Source organism: Ochotona princeps, chromosome 5 (assembly GCF_030435755.1).
Source record: "Ochotona princeps isolate mOchPri1 chromosome 5, mOchPri1.hap1, whole genome shotgun sequence".
Classification (NCBI taxonomy): Eukaryota; Metazoa; Chordata; class Mammalia; order Lagomorpha; family Ochotonidae; genus Ochotona; species Ochotona princeps.
In genome coordinates, this window is record NC_080836.1 from 43,149,453 (window position 1) to 43,161,685 (window position 12,233).

Consider the following 12,233-nt stretch of genomic DNA (forward strand, 5'->3'; position numbering starts at 1 on the left):
CTGGAAGGAAAAAATGAAAGGAAGGAACTGAATGATTCCATATTCTATTTTCAAAGGTACCAGCATGCCAAAGCAATCCTGAAAAGTGTTCTTTTTTAAGTGAAATCAATACATGAATTAATAACATCAAATCTACCATTGTTTGGAAATACTACAAAACATTGAATGAAGCCATTCTATGTGTGACATGCATATTAATTTATAAGGGAATAAAAGTGCTTAACAACAGTCCCAATTTGATTATTAGCACAAGCCAAAGAAAGAATGAAATTGTCAAATGAAAAACTCAAACCAACATGGATAGAATTCTTACTTATAAAGATTTCTTCCTCCTGGCATTCCTTTATATTCATTACTAATGTAGTAGCTGGGGAAAAAAACAAATGAGATATATAAAAATTATGTTTGTTAAAAACATCAGACACATTCTTCTAACTCAAATACCAAGCCCCAATGGGTGAGCAGGCACAGGTGTTAGCAGTTGCCCTTCTTCTACTGATGGCATTTCTGCCCCATCACTCTCCAATTGCCACTCTCCTCCATCTTGTTTTCATTGGAAAATTTTCTTAACAGATCAAAAAAAATGAAAATAAGGATTTCTTCCTTAAACAGAGTAACAAACAAAAATTCAAAAGGAGTATTCCATAGGAAAAATATAAGTAGAAAACAAGCCTCAAATAAAGATCTCATTGATCTGTCCTTGCATAGTTTCTGTTTTACAATACAAGCTCTTTGCTGATAAGGACCTCACATCCTTGGAGTGGCAGAGCCACTTTCAAATAAGAGTTTCAAGACACTATTTCCCGCAGTGGCAAAATTCCTCAGGAAGTCACCAAGAAAGGACCACAGAACTACCTAAAATTCCAATAAAAACAACAATACCTTTTCTATCAACTCACTAACGTTACTTGACAGCCTCTGCAAAGCTTTACCTACCCCAGTGTAAGTCAGAGACATGGAGAGATAAAATTGCCTTTCCAAGCTTTCCAAAAATTCAGCCCCGGTTGAAATGAAACAAAACACCCCCAGAATGCTAGTTCAGCATTCCACAGCAATGATATAAAAGAAGCTGTAGCTCTTGCAATGTAAAACAGGTAAGAGCAAGAGGTAGCGCTGCTTCATGGCATGGTATCAAATCTGCTAAGCATATGTGAAAATCATTAAGGCTTCCGTATGTTGAAAAAGAAAAAGTATTGAACATATTCCAAATAGACTACTCTTTATTTGCAGGAAAATTTTTGCCTACTTCTGGGCAAAGAGGGCGTGATTACGATGAGTACATTTGTATCTTACCAATTACTAAAATACTCACAGATAATCGCTGGTGAGAGCTTCTATGCCAATAACTTCCCAAGTTCCTCTTGTAATAAATGTACAGTTCTGATGGAATTTAAAAATAGATTTATTAAGCTGCCTCTAATCAAAATTGTATGGAATATTAAATTTTATATATATATACATATATATATATATGCGTGTGTGTGTGTATCAGAAATTTAAATAGTCCTGAGATTTTTTGAGTCTCCTTTCATTCCACTGCATTGAAAGTATCATTGAGCAACTTAAATTACTTTCTTTGTACACAATGACCAACTTTACCAAGCAATTTCCAACCCATGTTAATTTCTAAAAAGCGAGATAAACCTGAAATAAACTGCATAGGAACACGCACCTGATTATCTATGTGGAAATAGCAAATGTGTTTGTAGCCCTCCTCATTGCTGATGATCCTGTAGAAGCTGTTGCCATCCGATGTAAAATGAGGTTCTGCAGGCCTAAACTAGAAAATAATCGAGAATAGAACAACAAAACCCACTAAATTAACATTAATCTTACCTTAGGGCAAACTTTAGCTCAAACGCCTGCTTCATTTACTTTCAAGTAAAAATACAGTATCTCAGCACAAATTATTCTTCTCTAAAATGAGGATCAATGGACCTGTGCAGTGGTATATAAAGTTAGGCAACCTCCTGCAGCATCAGAATCCCGTGCGGGTCCCAATCCAAGTCTCAGCCATACTACTTCCAATCTAGCTTCCAGCTATACTCCTGGGAAAGCAATTTAAGATGGTCCACGTACTTGGGTCCCTGCCAACCAAATAGGTGAGACCTGGAGGGGGCTCCTGGCTTCTCCTTGACTTAGCTCTGACCACTGGGGTCATTTGTAGAATGAATCAGCAGATGAAGGATTTCTACAATTCTGCCTTCCAAATAAATAAATAAATCTTACATAAATAAATAAATAAAATGAAGACTGAAACATCATACTCATAGGTGATATTTTTGTGAGGAGACAGTGAAAGCATCACACAAAAGAAGCTTGCACACAAAACTCAATCGATAGAATTGGCTACTAATTATTTGTGACGTATTATGAGCACATGGAAAATACCATTTGTCTGTTTCGAGACATAAACTTCCTCCGGGTCGCTAATGTGATTTCTTAAAACAGACATTATTTTTGACCATTTCAGGTTGGAGTAGTTTGTAATTTGGGGGAATTATTTTTTCCTGTTTTTACACACACTTCTCTTTGAGAGTCAGACTTGGTTTTTAACCATTTCTAAACTAGGCACCATAAGAAATATCTGTTCTGTATTTTATACGGGTACATTCATGCAGCTATTATTATTATAAATGTTCTCATTTTGTTAAATGTAAACAATAAGCAACAAAAATTGTTTTATAGACATAGAGAACAAAATTTCGCATTTTAAGCAATTTAATAAAAAGGATAATGCTAAGCACTATTACAGTGCAGAGAAAATACACTAAGGATTTTAAGAAGATTGTGTACCCCAGCCTGAGAGGAGGATGTCGTGTTATGATTTCAACTTCCTAGCTGCATTTGGGAGCAGGTAAAAGTAGAAGATGGTCTTTTAAAATTGTTGGTTCACTTCACCCTCGATGTTTCCTCTCTTATCAGCTCCCATTTTGGAAAGGAAGAAAAATGCTCCCTCTTCTATTTAGTGATTCAAAGCAAATTCATTTATGGAGCAAGCTGAGGCGTGCAGTACACTTGGTGTTCTCATTACAGAGCTCTGAAACACATTCCCCTCTCTAGACCTGTGTTCACAGCCTTATCTTTTTAATACATTTCCCTGTTTCCCCTGGATGGAGTTGTGCCTAGTAGAAATGTGTGAAAAGTGGCATCTGTCTGGTTAAATACAGAGAGGAAAAAACATATTTTTTTTCAAAGAGTCGTGAGGAAGTGTAGCGTGTCTCTTGCCATGGAGGAAACCACTTTTCATGTTGGCAAACCTCTCCCCTCTGCCCAATCAATGCCTGAAGAAAAAGGACATGTGAATGCTACCAGAGCCCCAAATTCAGCAGGCAGAGTGGCCTTCCTGCACTGCGGGTCTCACCCCTAGGACCCACAAGATGGAACTTCTTACAGTGCCTGTATCACATTCTTCTTAAATAGGGATTGACACAAGTGGTCAGGCAAAAGAGATGAGATTCAGTCTTCATCTCTCACACAAGGGTCATGGGGGTTCGTTTCATTCCATGGGCTTCAAACAACATGACTGGTGATTTTGACCAGTTAGCATTTGCACAGTGAGCATGTAACTCAGGGAGACTGAGAAGCAGAAGTCAGAGGTGCTCTATGCTTTCTTGGATACAGCTCTGCATCTGGGTGCCTCACAAAAGTGTGAACCATAAGAGTACGAATTCCTCGATAGAATCGCACAGAGCCGGCATTGTGAGGCTGCTGCTGCGTTCGGCTGGTTGTTGCTACATCATCTTTGGAATTTGTGAAGGCTATGGATGGAAACCGTGTTTTCTGCCTCTAATGCGTACAACTTCAAGCATGAGGTCAAACAGCACATTCGGCATCTTGGCTGCCTTTCAGCAACGGTTGCTTTTTAACTTAGGAAGAGCTATAATTTGTTTAGAGCATGTGTTTTGTTTTGTTTGCTCTGCTCTTGGTATTCTCTTGTCCCCATGCTCTATCCAGCTGAATATGCTATGTGGTCTACAGAAAACATTTAAATATTTGCAGGAATAGCTCAACTAATACTGTTGTTAATAACAAGTAACACAGGACCCAAGTGTAAAATATTCACCTACAAAGTAACTCCAAGTAGGTGACCCATAGTATACAAAAACCTCACACATAATAACACTTACTCTTCCAACCCAGCCAGTAGTACTGCTTTCGATGTGTTGCCGTGCCTAGAAAAGGAAAAATGAAGTGACTGTATCTAAAATGATTATGTAACCAAAATCATATTTATAATGAAAGTTAAAAACTCTCTTCATTTACATGCATTTATGTATGTTTATAATTTCTTGTGACTATCCTCGATCATTTACCTTTCCTGCCTAGGCCTCTGCCCCGAGTCCATTCTCATGCACCGTTCGAGCAACTCCACTGGTGTTAAGTTCAATATGCACAGAACTGAAGATAACTTCCTCTTTTCTCCATCCCCACTAACCTGTTCCTAATCCCTCATTCCTCTTGTCAATGGCACTGATTCCTCTACACCAGAAACCTGGGGGAATCATTCTTGATTCTTCCTCTTCTCATAGTTACTTCCCTCTACCCCTAATGCCTACTTCATTGACTTATCTGTCCTTCTCCATCAAAAGCATCTTTGCTCTCCAGCCACTCTTGTTCCCATTTACTTGTCACTTTGTTCTGCCCCTATATGAGTTCATTTAATGGAAGATGGTATTATCTTGCTATGATATTCTCTTACTGCAAATGTTAAGCATCTTTCCATGTCTTACACGGAAAATAAGTCCAAACTGCTCACAATGGCACCCAAGCCTCAGCAAATGTTTCTAGCCTGTTTTTACTAAGGTGCCCCTCCACTAGCTCCTAGGCATACAAGCCTAGTTACTACATGTTCCAGGCTATTCAGACCATCCAGACTATGCCTTGTACTGTCCAGTGTTTATATGGGCTTTTTGCCCTTATTTGGCCACTTACGTAATTTGTGCCAACCAACTCTGTATCATCTGTGTAATTTCCTTGCCCTACTCCACCTGCCTCCAAACAAGCCAGTTGAATCCTTCTGTCCTACAATTCTTGTGTGCTTTTATTAAACCCTTTCAAAGTACAATGCTTTAATGTTATGATGATTTAATTGACATGAAGCAAGGAGCATGGCTTTTATAATTTTTCAGTTCTGTTTGTGTCCTGTGACCCATGCAGACTCCTTTAACTCATTAAGCTTCCATCTCCATGTGGTAGGTGTTCAAAAAATAAAACCTGTAATGATTTATTTATATAATGGTGTCCCACATAGAATGGAAACATTTGGGGGACTTGCATGCTACCTGCATCATTTTATATGGACGTGTATTATCAGATTTGGAATGTAGTAAATATTAAATGCTTGTTGCTTAAATAAATGAATACATTAATCAAGAGAGAGGGGAGAATTTGTTCTGTGCCCAGTTGAGACAAAGCTAGGAGCAGAAATCCGTACATCCAGCTCCCGCGGCTGGAGAAGGACACATATGCCAGCAAACCTCTTTCATGCTGTGTCCCTACTGAGGCTCTGGTTTCCAACACGTCTTTAATTTTTATCTACCAGCCAAGCTGAACCTTGCAGTCCTCTGGCCCAATACTTCAAGGTTGGATTAACACTGAGTCTGAGGCTGGCACTATGGCTTAGTGGGCAAAGTCACTGCCATATTGGGTGCCAGCTCAAGTACCGGCTGTTTGACTTCCAAACCATCTCCCTACTAATGCAGCTGGGGAAGCAGCAGAGAGCCCAACCCTGCATCCATGTGGCAGAAATCGATGAAGCTCTGGCTTTGAGGCCACTGTGAACATTTTGGGAGTGAATCAGTGGATAGAAGATTCTCTCTGTCTCTCTTTCTTTCTCCTCCTCCTCTTTCATCTTCTTCTCTCTCTCACTTTCTCTCTCTCTCTCTCCCCTACTCTTTCTCCCTCCCTCTGTCTTCCTTTTCTCCCTCCCTCTGCCTCTGTAACTCTTTCAAATAAATAAATAAAAGTTAAAAAACAAAACAATGAGTCTGCCTCAGTGTTGTCCCCTTCTCAGGCTGGTGGTTGTCTTTGAAGTCCTAAAATTGTTTTTCACTTAAAGATAGTCACAGTGTTGCAATGGGCCCGAGCCTTCTTCATGATTGTTTTGTTTCACATACGGTCAGCCAGTCATTCCCATCTCCTACATTTTCTCTGCTAAAACATAACTTATTTCAGCATGTAGCCCCCTCTCTCTTTGAATTTTTTTGAAAAATCACATCAGATTCTATTTTCTGAGTTTCCAGTCATCACCTCCTCTGTCTCCTTTCCAGCTGCGTGTAGCCGTATCTAAGCCAGGACAACGAGCGGGTGAAATGAAAACACTGCAGGGTGAATGTGCTTAGCTAATGGCTCCGCCAAGACTTACCCACTGCCTCAGGGACACAAAGAAGAGATGCTCAGATCTCATTTCCTGTTTCCCAATCTTTATCCTCCTTGATCTCATGTTGATTTAGAAGCAGAGCATCCTGAATCACTCTTACCACTGAGCAACTCCACCTTCCACTGGACTCTTCATAGTCACAGATATCCATGACTGAATAATTCTGAATCCTCCTGAGCCACTGCAATGAAATCCTTTCGGGTGTGACCCATGTCACAGCACACAAGTAGTGATCCCTGGATTGAAGAAAAGCAGAATGTGAAAAGAGAGGTAGGGAGAGAGAGAATATTAATGAATATTATTGTTCCCATGCTTTGGTACAAATAGATACTTTACTCTGTGTAAAGAAATCAACCCTAATGGAAAGTAGAATTCAAATCAGTTTATTAAATCATTTAATTCACTCTTCTCAAGCTTAAAATGCAATTTGATTTTGAATGGAAAGTTAAGAGACAGGAATAGCAAAATCAGCATCATTCAGTGGCTTAACATATGAGTCAAAACCATGTGTCCAAGGCTTTTCAAGTCCCCAGGCTGACCCTTGGGAGCGCCAGGAAGTCCAGGGTGATGTTTTCTAATCTTTCTGCTGACTTTAGGGAACAGTACAGTGAAGCCAGTGTTTTTGAGTGTGTTCTGGTAATGTGACATGTTTCTCCAGAAGATTCTTTTACGTGGGTGAGATTATAGATGAACTTTCTCTCAACTTTATTTTTAAATGGGGAAAAATTGAGTCACACCTCCACACTTTGAAAATCAAAGATTACATTCTATAAAAACATTTCTCAAGAGTCAAAACATGAACCATATGAGCAAATTAAGGAACCTGCTGGTATTTCAACACAAATTCATATAAACAGAGATATCTCTAGCAGTGCTTCCTCCCAGAACATAGACCTTTCAGTATTTGGGGGACCACCTTCTGATTTAGGGAGAAGTACCAGGAATGTTTCATTTACTTTCTATTAGCTTCCCTAACATAGTTGCTCTGGATAATTTATTTTCCTGTATTATATATATATTTGCTTTCCTCCCCTCCCACAGTGTGATCCCAGAAGGCTACTCATAAATTTCTCCACTCCAATGTCTGATCAAAGCCTTGCTCCCTGATTTCAAGCGAATCTTTTCATCTTCTCCCTTCCTGCCACACTGCATGGCTGTATATCCCCTCTACCAAGTGTTCCACTAACAATCCCCAGCCAGGCTGTCTGTCCCCTCCTCTCACTCACTTTGTTCTCCTTGCGTGACTGCAGGATCTTCAAGGTAGCTCCCACATCTTATGTTGGCCACATGATACTCCCCAGGCCTAGCAAAATGCTTGACACCGAACAGGCTCTCATCGAATCTGGAATGCAGCACTGACTCATACGCCCCACAATATCTGTCCTCGAAGTCACAGATCAATTCCTGTCTCACTCTTCTAGCAACAAATAGTTACTGAGAACTCAGGCAGAGTCAGGTCCAGGATAAAGGCCTTAACCTCCTCTTAGCTTCCCTTGTATACCTGAGGACACTTCATGGGTAAATGTGCAGGGTGCCCCCTGGGCCTTGTTCTGACTGTGCTGCAGGTTCAGGTGCTAAGGCCCAGAGCAAAGCACCACATGTCCAGATGAAGACTCTTTCCTATCAAAATATTTTTTCTTGCCTACTGAGGAACTAAATAATCTTTCTAGTCTTGACAGGTAATATTCTCATAAATGCACCAACGGCTTTCTCTACTATCCTCTTTTACACCTTTGTCCTTCAGTGCAAATGACTGCCAAGTGATAGTTTTTTAGGTCTTAGCTTAAATGTCCATTGCTCATATTGTTTTCTTGGAAAGCTAGTCCTTCTAACTCATCAATGTTAGTCTTATGAGACTTATGGCCAGGCCACAGGTCTGAAGTGCAAATGCCTCTTTGCATGCTAATGGACAAGAATGGACAGCAACACCTCATCTAATCAAACTCTCTGTATTTGCCCAGGGCAGAGAAGTTAAATAAGAAGACAGAAATAAAATTAACTTGATCCAGAAAAGGTAACAAATCTTGACAGAAGAGGGAGGAATGAAAAACAAGATAAAAGACAACACTTTTTAAAATTAATTTTGTAGGGCCCGGCATGATAGCGTAGTGGTTAAGGTCCTCGCCTTGATCTCGTTGGGATCCCATATGGTTGCCGGTTCTAATCCCGGTGGCCCAGCTTCCTATCCAGCTCCCTGCTTGTGGCCTGGGAAAGCAGTCGAGAGTGGTCCAAAGCCTTGGGACCCTGCACCCGCATGGGAGACCCGGAAGAGCTCCTGGCTCCTGGTTTCAGATTGGCTCCGCTCTAACCATTGTGGCTGCCTGGGGAGTGAACCATCGGACGGAGAATCTTCCTCTCTGTCTCTCCTCCTCTCTGTATATCTGCCTTTCCAATAAAAATAAATAAATATTTTTAAAAAATTAAATTTCTAGACCAGAGGTCAGCAAACTTCCCCACAGAAGGCAAGAGAGTAAATATTTAATTTTTGTGGTTTACATGCTCTTGGTCACTTCTGCTCAACTCTGTCGTAAAAAAGCAGTTGAAGACAGTAAGCAAATGAATAGAGCTATGCTCCAGGGAAAGCTATAATTTGAATTTCATATAATTTCACCTCACAAAATGTGTTCATTTGACTTTTCATCCCAGCCATTTAAAAATGTGAAAATCATTCTTACTGTGGACCATACAAAAAGGGAGACAAGGGCAGCATTTGGTATATTTAGATCCTAGTAGGGAAGGCAATGTCCCAGATCAGAGTTCCTGACGTTCAGTCCTATCTCCAGTTTTGAGCTAATTGTATGCCCTGGGAGGCAGCTCAGGTAGTTGGGTCCTGGTCTCCTCCCCAACAAGGGAAGATCAGAATGACTTCTGACTCTTAGCTTTACCCTGGACTACCTGGCTATCAGTGCTTGGGGAGTAAACCAGCAGGTGGAAAGTCTCTGCTTGTCTCTGAGGCTTTCAAATAAAGAAAGAAAACGTTAAAATAACAGGTGTCAGGCTGGAATTTGCCCATGGACCCTGTTTTACAACAGTCTCGTTTCCTTTGCCAGTAGTTCTTGTTTTTTAGCATCTAATCTGATGAAATTTGTGTAAGTCTCTATGCTCTTTTAGATGATTTCTGGGGGTTTCATGGGCATATAGCAGGAAGACAGGCACCAAACATGGCTCTTCCTTTTGATAAAAGTGTTCTGATGGGGAAGGGACAAGTGAGGAGGCATTCTTTCCCTGATTAGTATGTAATAGCTTTGTTTATTAAAGGCAATAAACTACTTCCAGTTCAGAAAGCAGCACTACGAAAACACTTCGCCACACTTGAAAAGCACTGAGTAATGGAATTTTGAAAGTTGGCCAGGAAACGCACATGTATCAGTTGCTTTCCCTGCCCACTCTAAGATCAAAGTATAATGGACCTGGATTCCCCACTATCTTTGTTACTCCCCAAGGCCCAGTGTGTACTCTGCACCCTGTGCTCTTCCTCAGAAGCTGCTCACCAGGTCAGCTGCCAGTACTTCTTGGACTTTCTTTTTATTTATTTAATTTACTGATTCATTTATGATATAGTTCCATAGGCTCAGGGACTTCCCTCTCTCCCTCCCCAGTTCCCCTGCCCCCAATGATTTTTCCTATATTACTACAAGTAGTCCTTTGGATACAGTCATACATCTTTGAAGTGCATCCTGACATCGACACTGTCTGGGATTTTCTTATAAACATTCTCTTTAATCACTGCCCTAAGCCAAGGCCATATCACACTGAGATACTAAAGGATCATAAAAAAGATATAAACCAATGGCTCAACAGTACTTTTTGTTGAAAGGCTTAAATCCATTCTTCTGAAGAAAAAAGAAATTCAACAAGTAGATTATCAATAATGTTTTTATCAACTACATGCTCATTGTCATCACAACACAGAGGTAAGCACTGTGACTTTCATGACACAATGGTTGGAAGAAGGTTGAACAAACACTGCACCTGTCACTGGGCCTTTCAGGAGATTGGACTGCTTCTCCTAAGCTAGACACAGTTATTCCACAAGCTCTTCTAGATTGCAGAAAATGGCATACTTCATAAAGAAATGAAGTAACTTTTGGACATGGTGAGAGCTCACACCCATGTAGAATCTACTAAGTTTCAGAACTGTTTCAAGTGCTCATGTCTACCCTATGAGGCCAGGACCACATAGTTCATGCTTTGCAGAAGAAGAAAAAGAAGTGCTGTTTGGCTAAGTAACCTGCCCTAGATTACCTACCTGAGAATTATTGGGGCTAGGATTCAAATCAAACAGTTGGCTTCAGATTTTCTGTTCATACTTGCACCTACCCTGGAAACCTCCACCCATCCCTTTGGGAAACACTGCTAGCTAGCTTTGCTTTCTTGTTTTTAAGAAAAAGAAAAAAAAGCTTCACTCAATGAAATCTATTCCTGAAGTGTTGTGTGTAAACTAAATTTTATAAAACAAATCATATCTGAACACACTAAAATAGACTTACTTTTGAAAATCGTGTTATGGGAATTCCCCTGAAAATGACTGCCTGTCCTAGCATACTGCCTTGCAAGCAGTAGTTATTGAATAAGTTTTCTGAGTGGTATTAATGGCTCTAGTTTGTGTAAATGACTCTTATTCTGCATGAAAGACAAAAGTAAGGTATGCACTGCTAACTGGAAAGAATATTGTAGAGAAAAAAATGCTGCTCAGAGCAAATGCAGACCGCAGAGTGATTAATTCAATGAGTCACTCGAGGAAGCAGGCGTACAGCCAGTGCTGGCCGTGGGCTCTGTGCCACCCTCTGCTGTGATAGAGACGCCAACCCTCTCGGGTCTTCTAACAGATCGCTAACAGGAATGGGTGGAGGGATATGGAGTAGATTTGAGGATGTAGCACCAATAACTCGGCAGTCTGAATCTGCCTTCTTTCTTGTAGGTGTTACTAATTTCAAGGGCATCTCAGTTCAGTTAACTGATCTATTATGTGACAGTCTCAGGACCTGATGCTCCAGCTTCTATTACCAAGCGCTGTCAAGAGAAGATATAGTTAAGTTTTTATCTCCTGAGTCTCTCAGGAGCAGAAAGATCAGGGATGAAACATGTCATGACCTGGGTGTGAAGGGCCCTGGAGTCACTCAGCAGATGTTGGGTGAGGTCATCTCAGTAGAACTGGCCTGTTCTAACCCTCTAGGTTAAGGACACCTGGTTTACAAACAGCTGGAAGGAGATAGAAAACAATTACTGAGTAAGATCATCTTGAAGACTCTCCTTATTGCAGCTGTGTGAGCTCTCATTTTACACACAAAAAATCCCTGGCTAACCCTCTCCATTCATTTATCAACCACGTTAATTTATTCCATGAATATTTTGAGCTCCCAAATTCCCATTGTGAGGAGTCAATGCAAATGATCAAGTTAAGAAAGTTAATAATTAACATTAACTCCATATAAAAGAGGGTGACAGGGAGGCTAGCCCTCTCTCCAGTGCATGCCTGGGTGTTGGAAATGTGCTCTGAGTGCCTATTCCTCCCACAAGCCATCAGAGGAGCAAGGCTTCTGCCCTATCTTAACTCATTGCTGCAAATATCTAGTAAAGCCGTATGCTAGCTTCACCCTCTCATGGGATGTAGTGACTGGAAGCTGTATGGTGAGAGGACATGGCCTAATGGGAAAATCAATGAGAGGAATGTGGGGAGAAGGAAGAGAGGTACGGAACCTGGAAAGACCCACACTCCTGAAATTAGTTGAGTTATGAGGAGCAATGTTGGAGCGAGGATTGGAAGAGGGGCGCAGCTTACTAAGTAGTATAGTGTACCTGGGTTTATCTGATCCTGCCCCAAAAAGTTACAGCAAGGTGTTTGGAAGCA

General features: G+C 40.7%; 1 protein-coding gene across 1 annotated transcript in view; it reads right to left on the reverse strand.

The window, feature by feature from the left end:
* DPP4 (dipeptidyl peptidase 4) overlaps positions 1-12,233 on the reverse strand; it is an 84,311-nt gene that overhangs the window by 27,651 nt on the left and 44,427 nt on the right. Inside the window, exons 11-15 of the mRNA XM_004577330.4 lie at positions 6,483-6,618; positions 4,131-4,175; positions 1,673-1,780; positions 1,313-1,380; positions 314-367 (exon numbers count right to left, since the gene is read on the reverse strand). Coding sequence (XP_004577387.2) covers positions 314-367; positions 1,313-1,380; positions 1,673-1,780; positions 4,131-4,175; positions 6,483-6,618 — 411 coding nt within the window. The remainder of the gene's footprint in view (positions 1-313; positions 368-1,312; positions 1,381-1,672; positions 1,781-4,130; positions 4,176-6,482; positions 6,619-12,233) is intronic.